Genomic DNA, 22,210 nt, shown 5'->3' with positions numbered 1-22,210 from the left:
TTTTTCCAAAATACTTTCCCTTGCCGAATTTTTTACAAACCCCAACTTTATTGGCTTTGGCCACGTCGAGGTGTGCTCTATCTATACCCACTTTTGAGGTAAGTTCACACCTTGATAAGAAAATGACATTTGAATCCCACAATTTTTATTAAGTGCACCAACCACATTTAATCCCCCACACCACCTAATCTTCTCTTTCATTTCTCATGTGTAGAAGAGCAACTCACATTTCATGTTTTTCTGTTATTGTTTCCTCCTCTATGCAACTTCTAAGATTAATATTTTAAAAGATTACATTAATAGAAGTGGACTTTTTACAGTTTGATTTTTGTTGTAAAAAAAAAATGGGATGTTTTTCTCTCTGTCAACAAGTATCTATTGACATAGATAAAAATAATTATTTTTCAATTTTGTCTGTGTCGATAGGCCAACGTTGACATAGTTCTTATCATGTCGATAGTCTAGATCAACATGACTTTTATCCATGTTGACACTGGACTAATGACATGGAAAAATCAAATATCGTGTAAATCATGTTTAAAATGGATTTGATTGCTCATATGTTAATTCTATTGATTTTTTTTTTATCACGAAACCATTGTAGAAACCTTCATGAATGTAAAGAAAAAGAAAAACAAGAAGAAGAATGAGCGTAGAGAAAAAAGAGAATGAGAAAGATGATAAAGAAAAAGGTGAAGAATTAGAAAATGAAGAAGAAAAAGAAAAGACGTAAAAGTCGTGAAAGAATAGGAGAATTTTGTTTTTGATAGGTGCAATTACAAAGTGAGTTTAGTTTCTAAAATATTTTAAAATTCTTGGATTTATTTACTAAGGGGGTGTACTTACCTCAAAAAGTGGGTGCCAATATCACCTCCCGTAGCGCCTTGTACTTCGCACCCAGAAAAGAAGCCTGATTTTTTTACACCCACATTTATGCTCAGTACACCTACTTTCTTCTTTGTGTCATCTCATCCTAAAATGTGCTTCAGGGTAGGTGCAGTGAGTACAAATGGTGGGTGCAAATAGCATAGTCCTTCGGTTAAGCCCTTGTCATGGCTAGTTAGCAATGTTGGGAGGAAATCTAGAACATATTAACTGAGAAATGGCGAAAAAGAGGAGAGATGAAGCAAAAGACATTGCAGGGAAGAGAGAAGAAGTGGAGGAGGAGCTCGTTAATGGAGAAACAAAGAAAAACAAGAGAATCAAAGAGAAGAAGAAGAAAATACCGACAGTGAGCATCGCTGTGGCTGGCTCTATCATCGACAACGCACAGTCCCTTGAGCTTGCCACGCGAGTAAACCTATTAGGGATTCGATTTCAATTTTAATTTTTTTAAAAACCTATTAGGGATTTGATTTGCTTGTATTTTACTTAAATCTTCTCGTTTCATCGTTTTTTTAGTTGAAAAAATAAAAAACTTAAATTTATATATCTTTACTTTCAGTTGGCTGGTCAGATTGCTAGGGCTGCAACCATTTTTAGAATCGATGAGGTCAGTTTGTTTAATTGACGTTTTTCCATTTTTTTTTAACAATTTTTTATTTTTGTCATTTCTGTTTATCTGCAATGCCAAGATTTAATAGAATTATTTAGATCGTGAATAAGTTCGCCTGAAATTTCATACTAAATCAGGGATTTTTCTTAAAGAGGAACATAAATGAAATTTCACTTGATCACAATTGAGGAATTGATAGCAAATTTGGATTCTGTGAGATCACTGCATACTTACAAGAAGATTTAAAAATAATAATAATAATAGTAATAGATTTATTTATTTATCTTTTCTGGCATAAATAGGTGGTTGTATTTGACAATAAGAGCGTGGAAATGGATAATTCGATTAGTACGACAATAGAGGATGTGGATGATGATGAAAGTGGTGCTCCATTTCTTATAAGGGTTTTGAAATATCTAGAGACGCCACAGTATCTAAGACGGAGTCTTTTCCCGATGCATAACAGCTTAAGATTTGTGGTATGGATCTAGTATTGATATATTGTGATTTATTCAGCAAAAAAAAAAAACATTTTTTTTTTGTATATTTCGTTTAAATTCTAAGAGGATCTCACCTTTCTACATGCATTCGATAGGGTTTGTTGCCCCCTCTTGATGCTCCTCACCATCTGCGCAAGCATGAATGGGCTCCTTATCGTGAAGGTAAGTTTTTTTTAATAGATATCTTTAGTTGATTTGCATTATAGTAGCCATCAAAATGTTGCCCCATGCATGTGTTCCGATGAACGCTAAGGCTGGGTTGTGCTGAGAATATTTGTAAATTCTCGGGGTCTTGTCTCTGGAGTCCCTTCTTCATGTTTCAATTTTCCGATTGTCTGATGCATTGTGCTTTTCATTGTTAAAAAGCTTGAGTACTGTTCATGTATTACATGTGCTTGTTAACAATAGGCAAATGCCACTAGTATAGGGAAAAACCGTTTCAATTTGTAGTTTTTTTTAAATAGAAGTTCACATAGAACAAGAAATGTGAGGTGCTTGGTTAGGGTGATGTGCTAGTTAGGCTGTTTCACCCGCACCGGTGTACATAAACTCTCTCTAGTGCTGGTTTTTACCGAAAGATAAGAGATAGGAGTGGGTAAGTAGTAGGGAGTAAATGTTGTGGAATGCTTAGTTAGAGATGAGATTTGGAGTATCCAAATTCCAAATAATGGTTGTCAACTGGTATTTTATGTATCTTCTCCCCTTCAACTGGATTTGGCAAAGGTATTTGCAATTCTTTGATATCTCTGTAAGTACTCCACCCCCCGCCCCTTGTAATTATTTCTTTTCCTTGTCTGAGTAATATTGTTTTTGTAGTTGTTTAGTGAGCTTGCCCCTATGTTTTTAACCTTTTTTTTTTCCAATCAGTTTTCACTCATTGATTCAGATTCCTTTAATTTATTTATTTATTATATGAACAATTGATCTTATATCTTGCATTATTGTTGCAGGTATTACATTGAAAGAAAAACTTTCAAACTCTACGGGGACTCTAGTTGATGTTGGTTTAACTAAGGTCACTTCAGTTCTCAAATGCTTGTCAAAATACAGTTAGCCTGAAGATATTTCTTGATGTCAATTGAAATTTTCTTTTTTTTATTAGTGTCAATTGATATTTGGATTTCTGAATCTTGCAATGATTGCATGTTGATTTACTCTTGTCTGTGATTGCTTTTTATAATTTTCTGCTACATTGCTTGTACTGCATGTGGAATTGTGTCTACACAGTGATCCAACATCAGCAAAACCAATTGATGCATACAAATGTATGTTACAATGCAATATTGTCACAGGACTTCCAATCCATTGTAGAAAATGGAGCTAATATTCTAAAAGTTTGCCTTCTTGCCACTAATAGGATTGGCAAAGACAACTTTGAATGGGAAACCCATGATTATGCTTTTGCGTGTATGGAATATTCATTAAATTTAATATCATTTGTAGAAACCTTTATCAATCTGTCATGGAGGTGGAACCCAAGTCTGCAAATCTCACTGAACTTGGCATTACTTTTTCACTCAATGTTGCTTTAGTAAAGACAAAATGGCAAGCTGACATATGATAAGCTTTTAGGAGAAGCCTCAGATATCTTTTTTTTCCATCCATACAAGGTTACAAAACCCTAAGCTTAGCCATGCTTGATGAAGGCCTAATTCCTATTTGCTCAAAACCAAACTTGATTAAGTAAATTTACCAAATTCATTTTCTTATAAAAAAAAAAAAAAAAACTTGATTTGAGTAAAGTTTTGCTAGAGCTTAAAGACTAGCTTTTGTTTTTTGATCTTGTCTTCACTTAGTATTTGCTGTCAAATTTTAATGAATTGACAACAATTGATTCATTAAAATTTCAAAAATTAATGATCATTTAATGTATAGTGAAGGGAAAAAGCGAAACAATGAGAGGACAATTTGTTAACATATTCAAAGAAATTTTCGTTGCGTTATTAGTATTACTTTGATTTACTTAGTCTGTTGGAATATAATATATTCTCACTTACTGATTTTCTTAAGTTGCTCTTTTTGGTAATTCCTGAAAGTATGGTTAGTGTTTTTTGGTTGTTTATTGATTGATTTGATTACTAAATTTGCAGAATGTTATAATTGACCAAATACTAGAACCTGGTATACGGGTAACTGTTGCTATGGGTACCGATCGCAATCTGGAAGCAGGTAACCAAATTGATGTTTTCTGTAAAGACTGTATCCTTATAGTTAACCATGTTATGGAACTGTGCTTACTATGAGTTAATTATGGTGTGATAGTGGCTAGCTAACCCGATCCTCTTCATACAATTAGTCATGGAAAGTTATGTTGTTTTACCGTATTTGATCAGTTGTTCCTCCTCTTTTTGTTATTCCCTGATGATGTTGCAATAAATTAGAGCTGTTATATAAATATGATATATAATGCACAAGAGCTCCTTCTTTTCTTACTACATTTTTAAAATGAGGCTTTTGTTTGTTCCAGGAATTAATGTTTGTTCTTGTACTTGTACTAGTTTATTATATACACCCATAAAATAAAAATAGATTTTTTTTTTATGTTTCTTTTAGAGAGAACAGGGAAGCCGATCCCAAATCTTTGGGATAAGGCTTTGTTGTTGTTTTTGGTGTTAAAATGAATAAGGAGGAAAAAGAGAATCGAGGTCAATAAGACCTACCAGCAACAGGGAACAATTTTATGTCTCTTAAGTCCATTTGAAACATCCTTTTGCTCTGCCTGAAGGTTGATATTCTTTGTTTCGCTTTCTCTAGATCATCTGCACAAGGTTGTATCATCCTCTAAGCCTAGGGAAGAATTAGGATATTGGGGGTATAAAGTGCGATATGCTTCCAATATAAGTTCTTTATTTAAGGACTGCCCTTATAAGGTATTTGTTTCAGTTCTTTTTATTCTTTATAATCTGTACTAATTCACATATTAACCACTAAAAGAATCTTTATTTCTCTGATTTTTTTATTTTCATTCAAATAGGGTGGATATGATCATTCTATTGGAACTTCGGAGCATGGTCTCGTTATTAACTCATCAGTTCTTACTGTTCCGACTTTCAGGTATCTTTTGTGTGATTTGGTGATCAATCGTCAATGTGACATTAGATATCAGAAGAAAAAACATCACCATGATAAGGATTTGCTAGTTGGACCATCACCATTGTTACTTCTTTTAATAGCTACTTTTGTAACTGATTTCTGTTGACAGAAGAAAATTCTCATTCTTACGGTACCTAAAATTCAAAAATTTCTTAATGAACTTGCTATTTATTATCAAATTCAGAACCTCCATTAGTTCTTGTTTTTTACTGGTTTGTCTTCTAGTCACCCTTCACCTATGTATCCCATTTCTTTTACTTATAAAATTCTCTGATGATATCAAACACTTAACACAAATATTTATGACACACTGCTGAATAACTTTCTAGGGACGTACTTGGAGATGGACTAGTATACTGTAGGAATCATTTGCATAGTCTTTTAATGACTGTATTGTAATGTTGCTTGGTCGTTCCCAATCTTGTTGCATAACAGTACCCAATATTGTGTGAGGTGGACCATGCTGTGCGCATGGTTTAACTCATCACTCTAGACTGCTCCATTGGTGGGCCATCTTTTTAACAGGCTATGGCCTATAAGTCAGCCCAACCAGAGGTTCATATTATAATGTTCTGAACTAAAAATCTAATTTTGACAGCCAAAGAGAAGATTTGTTACTGTTAAGGAAGTCTCAAGTTGGGGTTCTAGATACTCCGTTTTTAGGCCAATTTCCCATCAAGAGGTGCTTCACCAATTGAATGATCAGGTTTTATGACTTGTGAGACCGTGCCTAGTGTATGGAGAGCTTGGGTATATTGAGAATGACGAAACTTAGTTTCACGAGATATTTTCTGTGCATCTGTATATTTATGTTGTCTTTTCTGATTGAGATGGGAGAGGTAATTTTCATCAATATGAACCTTTCCACCATAATTGTTAAATTCGAATTAACTTGCATAAGTTTGTGAAGCATGATGAATACAAACACATTTATGATTCTTGGTTAATGACATCTGATTCCGCAGGCACCTATTGATTGCTTTTGGTGGACTCGCTGGATTGGAAGAGAGCATTGAAGAAGACAGTCACTTAAAGGTATATAACATGTTGTGAAATTTTCCTTCTTTGAGACAAAATCCATTTTAGTAGGACTGAGTGAAAACTTCTGATTCATACAGTTGGGCTGGGATTTTTTTAATCTCAAGGCATACTTGCAATGTTGTTACTTGAAATTGGATGAAACAACAGAAATTTACAATATGTGTGGTAATTGATAGCGTGTCTTGTAATCTATCGTGGGTTCAAATCCTTCTGTCCTTTTGCTCGTTGAATAAATGGTAGTCTCAGGAACCTTAACTAATGGTAGCCTCCTGAGGCCTAATGAACTTGGGTTGGATGGCCCTGGTAAATTTGAAGCTATGGCTTTCATGTTATTTTGCAAAATTTAGGCCTTGTTCATTATCTGGATAGTTCACGAATTTTGTTCGTTGCCCTATTATTATCTCACACGTGCTTTTCAGGCACTCCCACATCATGTTTTGAGAAGCGTTGCTTCATTGCTCCTATTGATACCAATTAGTTGGGATTTGCAACCGTAAATGCTGTGGCTTCCTCGTTCTTGCAGTTGATTTGCTCCCACATTATGTAACTTTGATTAACAAAGAGATCATTGTTTAGATAAAGTACTAGTGAATGTTAATCCCGTTGCTTTTACAGGGGAAGGATGTGCGCCAAGTCTTTGATGTGTACTTGAACACATGTCCTCATCAAGGGAGTAGAACAATTCGAACTGAGGTACCCATTGATTGACCTCTCGCTACCAATCTATTTATATCCATATTTCACCAATCTACGTGATATCTTATTTGTAATGTATGATATACAGGAAGCCATCTTTATATCTCTTCAGTATTTCCAAGAACCGATTAATCGTGCGGTGCAACGATTTGAAGATCGAAATTAATTGAGCCCAATACATTGGAAGAGCATTATACTGGATTATTCTAGTAATTAGAGGAGCCAATGGTGTTACCCGAAATTTTTTTCTGTTAGATGCATCGATCCTGTTACCCAATTGGCTGCATTTTTTTTGTGTGGCTGTGGGTCCCTTTTCTCGTCAAATGATAGCTTTTTCACCTTGTGGTCAAGATTGAAAATATCACAAAATGCCAGGATTTTGTACAATGTAAGCTGTTTTGGAACTAATTCAATATGTATCAACCTTGTGTTTTTGCTGCCATTTTAACCAGATGGGTTCCTGCTCTGTAATAGTTTCACATTTGTTTGTTTGTATTTTTCTTTTTTGGACTAGTTGGCCAAGCTCTGTAGCCACCAGGGGAAACCTGTTCGGGGTGATTGAACAACCTGATCGGCTAGAAACAACTTGGCAACACTTTGGTATAGATTTGTTCTAGTTATTTTACCTACGTGCATATACGGCTTTGAACAGTAGCAATAAGGAGAATTTGGGCCACTAACATCACATTTGCATAAACTACCTAATCCAAGCCTTCAACAATCGAAGTTGACCCATCCCTTACAGGAGGCAGAACTGGTTAGTGATTGTTAGGAGTTCAAGTAGCCTAACATTTATTCAGGCTACAAGTAGCCAATAATGCTGATTTTTATATTATTATTTATAAGCCACTCTACGATGCGATGAAGACACTTCAACACTCCGCATCACAGGAAAATCCTATCCGTACAGGACACTACAGAAAGCCCCGCTCCCCCTTCTAAGTATATAGTGTAATGTTTATTGGGAGTTAGACCTTCCAATACATCTAGATTTTGAAAGTAGAACAAAGTATGTGAAAAATGAAAATTATGGTATCTGAAAGTGAAGCTGTTCTCTTCTTTGTTGGCCTGAAAGCTGAAACCCTTCCTTGAAAAGAGCCAGATCTCAATGTATGCAGTACATGTCTTTTTTTTTTTTCTCTAAGAGAGTGGTCGTTAAAAACCATAGAATGGCTCTCTAACAGAATAGCATTATTTTCTGAAAAACAAAATGGGTCCAAGTTGTTCCTATTAGATTGGTCGTTCTTGGAAGTTTAGAACAATTAACAGATTACTTCTGAAGTAGTAATCTTTGGAGCAATTAACAGAATGGCTCGTCAATGGGTTAGTCTTATTTAGAACATTTAAGTGATGGTTATGAATAATGATCATTCTATCTACATGTTTTTAACGCTAGTAGAGACTAGGGAAATTTGAGAAAAACATAGAAGCCATTTTTTTTATAATAAAAAAGAAAAAAAATTATTACTATAGAGACTTTGATCTCAAACATACATCTTAGAGACCACACACCACCACCAATGAATTTCAAAATTTACACTACTGTGGATTGAATTCAACTCAATACCTAATAATAAAAAACACTACAATAGGATCATGAGTAACACAGTGGCACCCATCTCAAAAGTAGGGGGGAACCCAAAAGTATCAGTTCAGGGCATCTGAGGAGCCGAGTCCTTAAACTTGCTTCTACTCTTCTTCGTAGTAGTGCTCATCAAGAATAGGTAACCCAAGAATATCAGTTTGGGGTGTCCGAGGAGCTTCATTATCAGAACCATCATCACCTTCAGCAATTGGTGGCGGTGGAGATGAGAAGTCCAAACACATCCCACGTATGACTTGCTCATAAGACGCTGAAAGATCCTGAGAGGTAAGTTGGTGGTACTCCACAAGCTGGTGAAGGTTTTGATTCTCCCTTGTCAAGTTTGCATTCTCGTGTGCCAATCTGGATTTCTCAGCAAGTAGTGCCTCCAATTGAAGTCTCACCTGCAACGCAACCCACAACATGAGAAACTATGAGTCGGAAAGATCATATTGTTAAGAAATATATTTTTATTGAATTGAATGTATTACATAGAAACCTAAGTTACTTAATATAAAGAAACAACTAAGTAACAAAAAAAATGGTACTAAACCTAGAACATTACTAAAACTTTCTGTTAACTACTCCAAAAGACTGATCTGTTGGGGAGGGGGATAATTATGAATATAAGAGGGTCACGGGGCTTAAGTGGGGTATGATACACCCAACCGTGGAGGAAAATATACACTCCCCCACCCATACGGGTGGAAAGAATCGAACTCATGACGTATACGAACCTAGTGCTTTGTACCATGTTAACCAACCAACTAACTACTCCAAAAGGCAATCAGTTGGAGAGGGGGAGAACTATGAATATAAGAGAGCACAGGGCTTAACTGGGTTATGATAGACCCGAGAGTGCAGGAAAATATACACTCAACACTACCAACACAACTAATGACTAAACACGATTGTATAAAATTTTCCACAACACAAAAAAAAAAGACTAATTTTATAAGCAATGGCTAATTATGCCTAGAATTAGAGAGGGGGGCGGGTGTCCTATACAACAACTTCTTATATCCCAAAGATTTGGGATCGGCTAAATGAATCACGATCCTCCCTTTCACCGTCTCCATCCAAGAAAGCGCAATAAAAAGAAGTGAACATCATTTGAGAAGGAGCGATAAAAAAAAATATTTGAACGTTTAATCTACACAAATGATTGACATTGAAAACAATGCAAGAGGAGAGAAAATTAAGTGAAGGGGATTTACTAGATCATCTTCTTCATGTCTCATCCCTTTCTCGTACCCCTCTCGGAGCCTTCTGTTCTCCTCCTCAAGTAGACTGCATTGCTCTTGCATAAAACTCATATTTGATTTCATCGATTTAAGTTCTCTTGCAAGCATAGATGCTTTGGTTGCCATGGAAACAGCAAGCTACAAAAACATTAAAAAAACCAATGAGCAACCAAAAGAAATTTAACATTACTTCTTAAAATGAAGTACGAAAGAGAAGAATCGGGATCCAACTTTTTTAGCTTTGTTTAGCTTCCCATTCTTCGGGCTTTGATCATTTTCCTGGTGTCCAAGAACCTCGTGACCATCAGAAGATTCATGAGAGTCACACTTCCTCTTCACTCCTTTCTTGTTTCCTTCTTCTTCTTTGTCGCTTTCTGGTTTCTCCAGATCACTATGTAATCCATCAGTTAGTGATGGTTTAGCTAGATATCTCGCCCCCTGTTGTAAAAAACAGAGGAGGATATATTAACCCAAATTGAAATTCAAAATTAATATCGATCATCTGAAACAATAAGTTCCTCAGAGATTCTGGTCTGGAGAGAGGCATGACATCCTTCAAATCCATGAAAAATTGAACCTTTTTTCCGGCATTCTTAGTTTGGAAGAAAACCCAAAACTTTTTTCCATTAAACTAGTTACTGAACTTATTCGGATTCATTCAAATAGACTATAAGTCTCTTTATGAGAAACAAATCTACAAGTTGAGATTGATAGAAGAAACCCATATAATTTAAAATAAATCTACAAATAGAGATTAGAAGAAACAACCAAAGCCCATTCCCCCACCCCTACCCCAAAAAAAAAAAAAAAAAAATCTTCAAATTGAGATTGATAGAATCAACCCATATAATTTAAAATAAATCTACAAATGGAGAAGAGGAAACAGAATCTAATAAGAAAGGTTCTACAATGTATAAATCTAATAAGAAAGAAAGTGAAGAAGCTTACCTGCATCGCTGTGTCTATATTACTTGTAAGCTGAGAAAGAGAAGAGGAAACAGAATCAAATCCTCTAAGAAGAAGCAAACAATCTTCTCTCAAGCGTTTACTCTGTTCTGATTCTCCAACATCCTACCAAAATCCAAAGCACCCAATAATTTTATTTAATCTAATATGAAACAAGAAATTGAATTTACAGTGATTCACGAAATCAAGTACGAAATTATCACAGCTAGAGCTTCTAGAGGGAGGTCTAGATCTTGAAGATTTCTACTGATGAGGCTTCCTTCCGGTTTTCGATCTTCCAGAAGAGAATCAACCCGGCCACGGAGAGTACTCCAAAAACGCTTCTCTGAGGAAGGGCTAAGCAGAGGTGAAGAATTCATGGAGATGCTACAATCCTGTAAACAAATCGAAGGAAATTAAACAAAACCCTAAGTTGAGATCAAGTAATTTCAGTAGTTTTAGCTGAATAAGACCTTGTTTAGGTTAGTAGGAGATGATGTATCCAGAGAAACTGCCATTAGAGACCTTGAGAGTTGCAGAGGCAGAGAGAGAGAGAGAGTAACGGCTAGTTATTGAGGAGCCTACTAAGAAAATGGTTTAAATAGATGAGCTAATATTCCAACGTTCCAATCTCTTGAATTGGTCTTGCGGACCCACCTTTGTAACAAAATAGATCTCAAATTCTTAACTTTTTGTTGACATAAATACCCCTTGATTCGGTACTTTAAGGTTAAAGTGGAACTACTTTGATTTGGCACGTTGGAGGATTCTGATTCGACGATGTGGGGACACATTTATTCACTTTCACCTGGTTATCTATAGTAAAAATATTTTTTCTTTTGTGGTTGGATAATCATGATCGTCTGATAGCAGCATGGGTGGGACCCACCCAATTTATGTTCAACGTTGGGCCCACTATTATAAGAGCCTAAACCAACTTATTTGTGGAATTATATATAGAAATCCATGATTTGGCTTTAAAGTTGTTTATATTATTTTGAAAGAAGGCAAATGATTTCAGACTTGATTTTTTTCGCTCAACTGACATGATAAGGTCACAGAACCATAGATTTTTTTCTTGAGTATCCCGAAGAAAATGATTTATGATCTTGTTCCCTTGTCACATTAGTCGAGTACAAATCGAGTGAAAAAAATTGAGTCAAAATAAGGACTCTTAAAAGAATGTTGCATGACTAATGACTCCACATCCCAAGATGCAACGTGGCACATCATTGGCAGTCGTTTTGAAAGAGCTATGTATAAACTGTATGATTCAAGATTTTTAACCATTGAAGTTAAAATTTTCGGAAAATTACTTTAAAGGCCTTACTGGATGGAGGGATTTCTTTCTAAGTAATCCCTGAGCGGTCTTTAAATAATTCATTTAGTAATTTTTTATATTTTTAACCATCTCCCACATTTCTCATTATTGAATTCATAACCATTCAAACTAATTGTTTAAAAAAAAAAAATTTGTATTTTTGACATCTAAACTGAGTTTCTAGGACTCCATTATGTTAGAATGGATTTAAGAAGGAAAAAGTCATTTAAGGATTTTTTTTTTCAAATATTTTGAAGATGTATGTAAAAAAAATTAAGATTTTTTCACTTTTTATCTTATTTTTAAGATGAAAATCGATTAAGAATAATTGTTTTGAGTTGAAATCATTTAAATAAATCGTTATCTCAATTTTTTAGTCGACCTTTACATATATTCTAGTAGAAAAACTTGAAAAATTAAAAATGGGTGAGTTTTATCAATGCCAAGTTCACCACTTTTTTTTTGAAAAAAAAAAAAAGAAAGTGGTGAACTCAACAATAAATAAAAAGCGTCAAGTTCGAATATAAATAAAAAGTTGTGAACTCGACAAAAAATAGTGGTGAGTTCGACAATAAAAATTGTGAACTTGGCATTAAATAAAGAAGCGTCAAGTTCGACAATAAACAAAAAATGGTGAAGTCGACAATAAGTAAAAAGGTGTGAGTTTGCCAATAATGAAGAACTATTATCTCGACAGCATAAAACAATATACTCAATTCAACAAATTACTTCATCAATAGCAACATCAACATTCCCTTAACTTCAGTAACAGCATCAACAATTTTACATACAACTTTTTTCCAAACGGAATATAAGAAATAAAAAATTTACTAAATGTCATATCTAGTTATCGCTCAAAACTTATGGATTATTTAGAAATAAATCCATTCGTCAAGGTCTTTCAAGTAATTTTTCATTAAAAAAAATTCATGGGTAAAAAAATTTGGTCCAATGCTGGACTGATCATATTTCCTCAAGCCATATGGTCAAATCCCTTATCTGATTTTCATGTAAAAAATTGTAATTTTATCACTAATTGTGTTATTGGGTAACGTTCCAATTTTAAAACATAAATCTTGGTTGATTAGATGGTTTCTAGAAATCAATTTTCATAATCTAATATTCCCGATACAAGAAAAATAGATTTTGCCTCCCTTCAAAAAGGCAGAGGTCTTGAGTTCAAATCCGCTTGTTGGCCACTCACATGGATTTATCCTGATTTTGGGGAATACACTAAGGATTTGGGTGAGATATATTGTAATTTTATAACAAAATCACTTATAAAGTTTTTTCATATTTTAGAGATATTCTATTTCCACATCAACTTTTACTAAGACACACATCAATTCATATGATATTATTAAAGACAAATTACTACATAAAAAATGGGAGTTAAATATTTTAATATTTATCAAAAAGAATTTAATTTTTTAAAAATTATCAAAAACAAATTATTTCATTAGTAACTTGTTGGACTGTCCAACGTGTTAATGTGTTAAACTACATTATTTTACCACAAAATGCCCTCTGAATGCTTGAAATGCTGGATTGTCTAGCGTTTTAATAACTTGCTTTAACACCCCAACAATTTAGCTTCTATTTAAAACGTTGGACAGTCCAATTAGTTACTAAAATGCTAGACTGTCCAGCCTAGCAACTTAATTTGTTTTTGTTAATTTTTTAGAAATAGTTTTTTTTAATATTAAAATATTTAGATTGTTAACTAAGAAATAGCACAGATGATGGGGTGCTCTTAACAAAAGTTGGTGTAGCAATAGAATCTCTCTTAAAACAGTAACTAAGTTATCTGTTATTAAGGTAAAATTTAAATTTCCCGGGAAATAAATTGGTGACCATACATATGTAACATAGCTTTATCTTAGATCAGGATTGCTTGCTCTCTCCTACGGTCATGGCTGCTGCTTCATCCTCTCTTCTCTTCTCATCTCCAACCTTCAATCTTCCTTCTTCAGCTCTCTCTTCTCCTCCACGCCTCTCTCTTTCATCCTCTCTCTTCTCCTCCTTCTCTCACTCCTCTTCCCTCTCATCTTCTCTCTCTATTTCTCCATCTTTCTTCATCTACCCAATAAGCTCCAAACACCCATCTCTCTCTTCTTTAACTATTAATGCCACTGTAGAGAAGAAGAAAGTCCTTATCGTCAACACAAACAGTGGTGGGCATGCAATTATCGGGTTCTACTTCGCAAAAGAGCTATTGGGTTCGGGTCATGAGGTGTCAGTGATGACCGTCGGCGACGAGGGTTCGGATAAAATGAAGAAGCCCCCTTTCAACAGATTCTCTGTTAATACATTTCTCTCTCTCTCTCCCTCTCTCTCTCTCTCTCTCTCTCTCTCTCTCTCTCTCTCTCTCTCTCTCTCTCTCTCTCTCTCTCTTTTAATTGGGTTTGTTTGATTGATTTTGAAAATTTTGTGTGTATGTGTGTTTATATATTTATTGTGAAATTTGGATTTTTCAGGAAATTGTGAGTGGTGGTGGTAAGACAGTGTGGGGAGATCCAGCAGAAGTGGGGAAGATTCTCAAGGGTATGAAATTCGATGTCGTGTTGGACAACAATGGCAAGGATTTGGATACTGTGAGGTTTGTTTCTTTTCTTTTTTCCTTTTTTGATTGATAGGTTTGTTTCTTGTTAGTTATTCTTATTCTTGTTATTGATGGTTATCAATTTGCCTTTAAGAGATTAATGTAAATAGCTCTGCTTGATGAGGAAAAGGAAAGAATTTGGTAAGTTCTAAGATGATAAAGGTGGTTTTATTTATCGTTAAGATATTAACGGGAGGCGACGAAAAATGGGACTCCACAATCTCCTCCTGAGAAAAATGACATATATAAATGAACTTGGTCCTCATATTTGGACAATAGGGACTCTATGTGAGGAGAAATTTTTGCGCCCAATTCGAAATTTCACAAAATCCCGGATAGACCAATCGCAGCATGCCACATGTATTGAGGGCTTTCCTAACATAGGCATTTTTGTAAACTGAGGATGCCCTCAACATATGTGACACCGTGTGATTGGTTAACCTAGTTCTGTGAAATCCCATATTGACTTCTTGTGTGCAAAAAAAAAAAATTATCGTATTGGAGAGTATTAGTTTCCAATTTTTTGTTAAATTAATTTTTTTTTAAAACTTGGTTGATAGAGGAAAATAAACCCAAATTGAGAATCAATTTCAGAGAAGCACATATAAATCAGATTTGAGTGTTCAAATGAAGAGGGAAGTCAAAGAGTTACCATTTCATGGATAAAAAGGGTACAAAATGGTTGTTTTTAACACTCATGACGGAAAAAGGTCTCAGATTAGGTGGTATGCATGAACACTCAATGAGACGATAAATTAATTAAATGAAGTACTGTGGATCAAATTCATAGTAGAAAGTGTAAATCTGTCTGGACTTCAATGTTCTATCAAGAAAAGAAAAAAAGAAAATATTATTTTATTTTGATGAAAAACCTGATCGTTTAGTTAATATGGTTTTTAACTATTTTCAAGAAAAAAAAAACTACTGGGTTGCTTTGTTGGGTAAGGCCATTCAAATGGGCACATTGTATAAATTCTATTTAAACTTCCATACTCTTAAGCTTGCATACAATCTTCTTCTAGAAATAAACCTAATATCAATCTACACATATAGGCCTGTCGTAGATTGGGCCAAGAGTGCTGGAGTTGAGCAATTTCTATACATCAGCAGCGCTGGAATTTACAAGCCAACTGATGAGCCTCCTCATGTCGAAGGGGTATGTTCACTGAACTAAATACTTGTGTGCCTCACATAATATATTATAGTGGATTTTTTTTAATATCTCAACGTTTCATAGTCAGTAAGTGGGACAAAATCCAATTCTATTTTGATATGAACATAACCAATACACCAATGGTTGCCTCTCCTGAGATTCAAACTCGAGATGTGAAGTTGTCTATGATACCATTTGATATGATCTTAACCACTATACCAAAAGCACCTATGTGAGAATGTTGTGGAAAGTTAAGCCCTTAAACTTTGCTCTGCTTCCCATAACTGAATTCTTAAAATTTTGCAGGATGTTGTTAAAGCTGATGCGAGTCATGTAGCTGTGGAGAAATACATTGCAGAGATTTTTAGTAGTTGGGCAATCTTTCGTCCACAATACATGATCGGATCTGGAAACAACAAAGATTGTGAGGAGTGGTTCTTTGATCGTAAGTAGCTCTTCCAAACATTTTTATAAATTCTCTATCTGATTTTCCACTCAATTATCAAAAATGTTGCTAATGGGTTCCAAATCATTTGGAGCTCATACAATGTATCGTGACTATCATCTTTTCCTTGTTTTTGCTATAAATATTACTGATTCTAAAGGAAGAACTTGATGTGTACTCTTAATATAACATGCTGTAACTTGTAGAATTCTTAACCCATTTACGCATTAAACGTGACCCTAATCAAACTCTTGAAACACGTAGTCTAAATAATGTGATCCTTCATGTCCAAAACAAAGTTATTCTTTGCTTCTATACATGGACTTTTGACATAGCAATGAGTGAACCTTCAACAGGAATTGTTCGGGACAGACCAGTACTCATCCCCGGCTCAGGAATGCAACTCACCAACATCTCCCATGTTAGGGACTTATCCTCTATGCTTACTTTGGCAGTTGAGAACCCATCTTCTTCAAGTGGCACGATTTTCAATTGTGTTAGTGACCGTGCAGTGACTTTGGATGGAATGGCCAAGCTTTGTGCTCAAGCCGCGGGCCGCCCACTCAAGGTTGTCCATTATGATCCAAAAGCGGTTGGAATCGATGCAAAGAAACAGTTTCCTTTCCGTAATATGGTAATATTAGTTTCAATGTGGAGGAAAACCATGTTACATATTAGATAAATGCAATTTACTTTAGAGTGGAAACTAATATGAATGGTTAATGTATTTTGCAGCATTTCTATGCAGAACCAAGAGCTGCCAAGGAAGTACTTGGATGGAGCAGCAGCACCAACCTTCCAGAAGACTTGAAGGAACGGTTTGAGGAGTATGTGAAGATCGGTAGAGACAAGAAGCCAATGAAGTTTGAGCTCGATGATAAGATATTAGAGTCTCTTAAAGTGGCAGTTCCCGTGTAATAAATCGAAACCAAGTGCCATTCAAAGCTCACGTATTTATCTTTGTAATTTGATTACGATCAAGATCAATGAATCGATTTTTGTTCTTCAAAGAAAAAAAAAATGAATGAAATAAATATTTTTATTATTTATACACGTACTTAAAAATGAGTGGAGTTCGAAAGGAGATTTTGTTTGTTCATGTACTAAACATCCATGAACAAGTAATTAAATCCAGACCGGGTCATTGGGTTCTTCGTGTTGCTTAATCACTAAATGTTCGTCTAGGGGACGCAAATACTTGATGGTGTTGTGGCAGTGATTGAGCTACTGTTTTAATAACACGGATCGGCGTTCAACTAACTAGGAAAATGTAGTAAATAAGGAGTAATAAAAAACACTCATGATGCAATATTGTTGCCAAATCAGGGAATGACCATTATTGATGATAATCGATTAGAAGAAAAAAAAAAAAAAATATATATATATATATATATGGGTCGGGTTCCTGCGACACACATTGCGACAACGTGTTTGTCTTATATGGGAAAAAATGTTTGGAATTGGCTGATTTTTTGTGAGGATGATCTCTGTGATGAGGGGATCATCCTGGCAAAAAATCATCCCATTCCAAAACTTGTAACCCCATCAAAATTGATTTACAAAAATTGGACGGTCTATAATTTTTCAACAAAAATTGGACAGTCTAGAAGTTTCATAATGAGCTGATTTTTGGCAAGGATGATCTCCTCACCACAGAGATCATCCTCACAAAAGATCAGCCCATTCCAAACATTTTTGCCCATATAAGACAAAACACGTTGTCTATATGTGTGTTGAAATGGTTGTCGTTTGAACCTGACCCTATATATATATGGGTCCCGTTCAGCAACAAACATTTTTCAAAACATGGGTTAGAGGTTTTAGAATGGGCTGATTTTTGGTGAGGATGATCTCTATGGTGAGGAAATCATCCTCACCAAAAAATCAGCCCATTCCAAAACTTCTAGCCCATGTTTACAAGTTGAAAAATCATGGACCATCCATTTTTTGTAAACCATTTTTGATGGGGTTAGAAGTTTTGGAATGGGCTGATTTTTGGTGATGATGATCTCCTCATCGTAGATATCATCCTCACCAAAAATCAGCTCATCCCAAAACCTCTAACCCATGTTTTGCCAATATGTTTGTTACTGAACGGGACCCATATATATATATGGGTCCCGTTATTTGGCCAACAGTTTGGCAAACACTTTTTCAAAACATGGGTTAGAGGTCTTGGAATGGGCTGATTTTTGGTGAGGATGATCTCTACGGTGAGGAGATCATCCTCACCAAAAATCAGCTCATTCCAAAACTTCTAGCCCCAGTTTACAAGTTGAAAATTTGTGAACCATCCATTTTTTGTAAACCATTTTTGATGGGGTTAGAAGTTTTGGAATGGGCTGATTTTTGGTGATGATGATCTCCTCACCGTAAAAATCATCCTCACCAAAAATCAGCCCATTCCAAGACCTCTAACCCATTTTTTGAAAAATGTGTTTGCCAAAATGTTTGCCAAACTGTTGGCCAAATAACGCTACCCTATATATATATATATATATATATATATATATATATATATATATATATAGGGTCCCGTTCGCCACCCTTAGTTTTACCACACACTTTAACAAACGCGTTTTGTCTTACATGGGTTAGAAGTTTCGGAATGAGCTGATTTTTGGTGAGGATGATCTCTATGGTGAGGAGATCATCCTCACCAAAAATCAGCTCATTCCAAAACTTCTAACCCCATCAAAATTGATTTACAAAAAATGAACGGTCCACGATTTTTCAACGTGTAAACATGGGGCTAAACATTTCGGAATGGGCTGATTTTTGGGGAGGATGATCTTCTAATCATAGATATCATCCTCACCAAAAATCAGCTCATTCCAAAACTTCTAACCCATGTAGGACAAAAAACGTTTGTTAAAGTGTGTGGTAAAACTTAGGGTGCTGAACATTTCCCATATATATATATATATATATATATAATATATATATATTATATATATATATATATATATATATATATATATATATATATATTATATATATAATATATATATATATATATGTGAGCGGTTCGGCAGCCCTAAAGTTTGCCAAGTTTGGTGCCAAACATTTTTTGTAAATCACTTTTGATGGGATTATAAGTTTTGGAATATGCTGATTTTTTGTGAGGATAATCTCTACGGTGAAGAGATCATCCTCACAAAAAAGCAGCTCATTTTGAAACTTCTAAACCTAGTTTACAAGTTGAAGAATCGAGGACCATCCAATTTTTGTAAATCACTTTTGATGGGGTTAGAAGTTTTGGAATAGGCTGATTTTTGGTGAGAATGATCTCCTCATCATAAAGATCATCCTCACAAAAAATCAGCTCATTCCAAAGCTTCTAACCCATATTTTGAAAAATGTTTGATACCAAACTAAACAAACTTTAGGGCTGTTGAACCGTCCCATATATATATATATGGGTCACGTTCCTAAGACTCATATTGAGACTCACATTGCGACACACCATTTTGTCTTATATGGGCAAATATGTTTGGAATGAGCTGATTTTTTGTGAGGATGATCTCTGTGATGAGGGGATCATCCTGGCAAAAAATCATCCCATTCCAAAACTTCTAACCACATCAAAATTGATTTACAAAAATTGGACGGTCTATAATTTTTCAACAAAAATTGGACGGTCTAGAAGTTTCATAATGAGCTGATTTTTGGCAAGGATGATCTCCTCACCATAGAGATCATCCTCACAAAAAATCAGCCCATTCCAAGTATTTTTGCCCATATAAGACAAAACGGTGTGTCGCAATGTGAGTCCCAATATGAGTCTTAGAAACGCTGTTCTATATATATATATATATATGGGTCCCGTTCGCCACCCTACACTTTACCCTACGCTTTACCAAACGTGTTTTGTCCTATATGGGTTACAAGTTTTGGAATAAGCTGATTTTTGGTGAGGATAATCTCTAAAACTTCTAACCCCATAAAAAATGGTTTACAAAAAATGGACGGTCCACGATTTTTCAACTTATAAACATGGGTTAGAAATTTTGGAATGAGCTGATTTTTTGTAAGAAGGATCTTCTAATCGTAGAGATCATCCTCACCAAAAATCAACACATTCCAAAACTTCTAACCCATGTAGGACAAAACATGTTTAGTAAAACGTAGGTTAAAGTGTAAAGTGTTGAACATTTCCCTATATATATAGGGAAATGTTCAACACCCTACACTTTAACAAACGTGTTTTGTCCTACATGGGTTAGAAGTTTTGGAACGAGCTGATTTTTGGTGAGGATGATCTCTATGATTAGAAGATCATCCTCGCCAAAAATCAGCCCATTCCAAAATTTTTAACCCCATGTTTACAAGTTGAAAAATCATGGATCGTCCATTTTTTGTAAACCATTTTTGATGGGGTCAGAAGTTTTGGAATGGGCTGATTTTTGGTGAGGATGATCTCCTCACCATAGAGATCATCCTCACCAAAAATCAGCCTATTCCAAAACTTCTAACCAGGTTGGCCACTACTCCAAGGACCCAAGGATATAATTTTTGATATCCAATACATTATAACAACTAACTAAATACAGGGGCAAAGATGGTACAAAATCATCCACTACATGTAAGAGAACAAACATGAATCCGTAACAATGGTTGATATTGTCCAATATCAACAAAGAAAACTCAGTAGGAAAATTCTGAAATTTATTTTTAATACACCAAATAGGGATATAAATACATATCTTCTCTACCCCTCTTTCCTCCATCTCATAGCCTCTGCTGTTGTTTTGAATGTCATTTCTCCCCTCTCTTGCTCTCCTTAGTTCTAGTTGAATCATAGTAGGGAGACAAAAGGAATGGAGTTTCTGGATGAGAAATAGAAAGGTTATACTCACTCCCAAAGCCATCCATTGAAGGGCGAATTATCATTTCATGTGCTAAATATGATGAAATTCTGACTCTGGTAAACTGTTCATATTAATTCCGAAAACATGCATGAATCATTTTTCAGCGAATTCGTTGGTAGGTATTTTTAATTTAAAGTGAAGAACTCATTGATAAATTACCAACAAATTCACCATTAAAAAAAGAGTCATGTAGGAGTGACCTCAAGATTGGACCTCCTATCATACATCTTGACGTGAAACTGGATAGGAACCATAGAAGAAGCTTTTTCACTTGTATCTCAAGGAAAGCATCTATGGTTCTCATACACTTTCACGTCAGCGTGTACGATGTGAGGTAAAATCTTGTCTTCTACCTAAATACTCTTAAAAAAATTCTAAGTTAAAATTCGTTACCCTGTCTTCTACCTAAATATTCTCTCTCTTTCAACTATCAAACCTCAAGAACAAGATACAATTTTGAGAGAAGTTGAAGACAAGTTTAAAAAGGTTCTATAGTTTTATGGGAAAATTACTTAAAGGACCCTAGCGGAGGGATTTTTTTCTAAATAGTCTCTAAGTTTTGGGCAGTCTCTTAATAGTCCATTTAGTTTACTTTTCTTTTCTTAACAGTCCCTAGACCTCTTCTCCCACATTTATTACGATTGAATGTCCTAACCATTCAAATTCATCATTTTCATAAATAAATAAAAAATTAGATTTTTGACTTCTCAGTCGAGTTTTGAAGACTACATTTTATCGAAAAAGATTTAAAAAGGAAGAAGAAGCCATTTTCAAGGGTTATTTTCATATTTTTCTTAGTTTTTGGATGAAAATTGATCAAGAATGATTCTTCTAAGTTGAAATCCTTATCTCAAGTTATTAGTTGATATTTCCATGTATTTTAGTCGAAAAAACTCAAAAATTGAAAATTTGTGGGTTTTACCCATGTCGAATACACCACTTTTTATTTAAAATGTGGGGAACTCAATAGTAAATAGTAGTGAGTTCAACAATAAAAATTGTGACACCAAATAAAAAAGCTTCAAATTCGACAATAAATAAAAAGTGATGAACTCGACAAAAAATAAAAAAACAATGAGTTCGCCTATAATGAGGGACCATTAAGGAAAAAAAAAGTTTATTAAATGTCCTATCAAGCTACCACACAAAACTTAGGGACTATTTAGAAATAAATCCCTCCGCCAAGGTTTTTTAAGTAATTTTCCCTAGTTATATCTATATA

The 22,210-nt window shown here is 34.8% G+C and overlaps 3 protein-coding genes across 5 annotated transcripts; 2 read left to right on the top strand and 1 right to left on the bottom strand.

Annotated features, from left to right (window-relative positions):
* The first annotated feature begins 1,001 nt into the window (after positions 1-1,001).
* On the top strand, positions 1,002-7,273 carry LOC147383217 (methyltransferase C9orf114 protein). Of its 3 annotated transcripts, none has more exons than XR_015173545.1 (11): positions 1,002-1,294; positions 1,445-1,492; positions 1,798-1,974; positions 2,091-2,157; positions 2,946-3,010; positions 4,086-4,164; positions 4,750-4,865; positions 4,970-5,049; positions 5,687-5,927; positions 6,054-6,123; positions 6,745-6,804. XR_015173545.1 is itself a non-coding variant. In XM_086428187.1 (11 exons), the coding sequence occupies exons 1-11, from the start codon at positions 1,103-1,105 to the stop codon at positions 6,989-6,991; spliced, it is 1,050 nt and encodes a 349-aa protein (XP_086284313.1). In that variant the 5' UTR covers positions 1,011-1,102; the 3' UTR covers positions 6,992-7,273. The 3 variants fall into 3 exon arrangements, 2 of the variants coding, with proteins under 2 accessions (XP_086284314.1, XP_086284313.1); XM_086428187.1 differs by lacking the exon at positions 5,687-5,927 and adding an exon at positions 6,914-7,273 and having other exon boundaries at positions 1,011-1,294; positions 6,745-6,822; XM_086428188.1 differs by lacking the exons at positions 5,687-5,927; positions 6,745-6,804 and adding an exon at positions 6,549-6,727 and having other exon boundaries at positions 1,003-1,294.
* A 1,023-nt stretch (positions 7,274-8,296) lies between these two features.
* On the bottom strand, positions 8,297-11,231 carry LOC147383216 (GRIP/coiled-coil protein). Its single transcript, XM_086428190.1, has 6 exons — positions 11,070-11,231; positions 10,821-10,991; positions 10,600-10,722; positions 9,883-10,089; positions 9,625-9,789; positions 8,297-8,811 (listed from the first exon to the last, which is right to left on the bottom strand). Exons 1-6 carry the CDS (start codon positions 11,112-11,114, stop codon positions 8,515-8,517), a joined length of 1,008 nt encoding a protein of 335 aa, XP_086284316.1. The 5' UTR covers positions 11,115-11,231; the 3' UTR covers positions 8,297-8,514.
* A 2,558-nt stretch (positions 11,232-13,789) lies between these two features.
* On the top strand, positions 13,790-17,170 carry CSP41A (chloroplast stem-loop binding protein of 41 kDa). The gene is made up of 6 exons (XM_086429056.1): positions 13,790-14,219; positions 14,395-14,516; positions 15,573-15,675; positions 15,979-16,117; positions 16,474-16,751; positions 16,853-17,170. The coding sequence occupies exons 1-6, from the start codon at positions 13,830-13,832 to the stop codon at positions 17,033-17,035; spliced, it is 1,215 nt and encodes a 404-aa protein (XP_086285182.1). The 5' UTR covers positions 13,790-13,829; the 3' UTR covers positions 17,036-17,170.
* Positions 17,171-22,210: the final 5,040 nt, after the last annotated feature.

This window comes from Akebia trifoliata, chromosome 16, assembly GCF_017979445.1.
Source record: "Akebia trifoliata isolate Shusen 1 chromosome 16, ASM1797944v1, whole genome shotgun sequence".
Taxonomy (NCBI): domain Eukaryota; kingdom Viridiplantae; phylum Streptophyta; class Magnoliopsida; order Ranunculales; family Lardizabalaceae; genus Akebia; species Akebia trifoliata.
Note: the sequence above shows the minus strand (reverse complement) of the source record. Positions and strands in the feature narration are given on the sequence as shown.

What these genes read in the sequence shown, in the direction of transcription:
- LOC147383217 (XM_086428187.1), top strand. Translation starts at nt 1,103, where the DNA reads ATGGCGAAAAAGAGGAGAGATGAAGCAAAAGACATTGCAGGGAAGAGA. An exon ending in TTAAGGACTGCCCTTATAAG is followed by an intron (nt 4,866 to 4,969) that starts GTATTTGTTTCA and finishes TCATTCAAATAG; the next exon opens with GGTGGATATGATCATTCTAT. An exon ending in AAGAAGACAGTCACTTAAAG is followed by an intron (nt 6,124 to 6,744) that starts GTATATAACATG and finishes TTGCTTTTACAG; the next exon opens with GGGAAGGATGTGCGCCAAGT.
- LOC147383216 (XM_086428190.1), bottom strand. Translation starts at nt 11,114, where the DNA reads ATGGCAGTTTCTCTGGATACATCATCTCCTACTAACCTAAACAAG. An exon ending in CTCCTACTAACCTAAACAAG is followed by an intron (nt 10,992 to 11,069) that starts GTCTTATTCAGC and finishes ATTTGTTTACAG; the next exon opens with GATTGTAGCATCTCCATGAA. An exon ending in GACATGAAGAAGATGATCTA is followed by an intron (nt 8,812 to 9,624) that starts GTAAATCCCCTT and finishes GTTGCGTTGCAG; the next exon opens with GTGAGACTTCAATTGGAGGC.
- CSP41A (XM_086429056.1), top strand. Translation starts at nt 13,830, where the DNA reads ATGGCTGCTGCTTCATCCTCTCTTCTCTTCTCATCTCCAACCTTCAAT. An exon ending in AAGGATTTGGATACTGTGAG is followed by an intron (nt 14,517 to 15,572) that starts GTTTGTTTCTTT and finishes CTACACATATAG; the next exon opens with GCCTGTCGTAGATTGGGCCA. An exon ending in AGTTTCCTTTCCGTAATATG is followed by an intron (nt 16,752 to 16,852) that starts GTAATATTAGTT and finishes TGTATTTTGCAG; the next exon opens with CATTTCTATGCAGAACCAAG.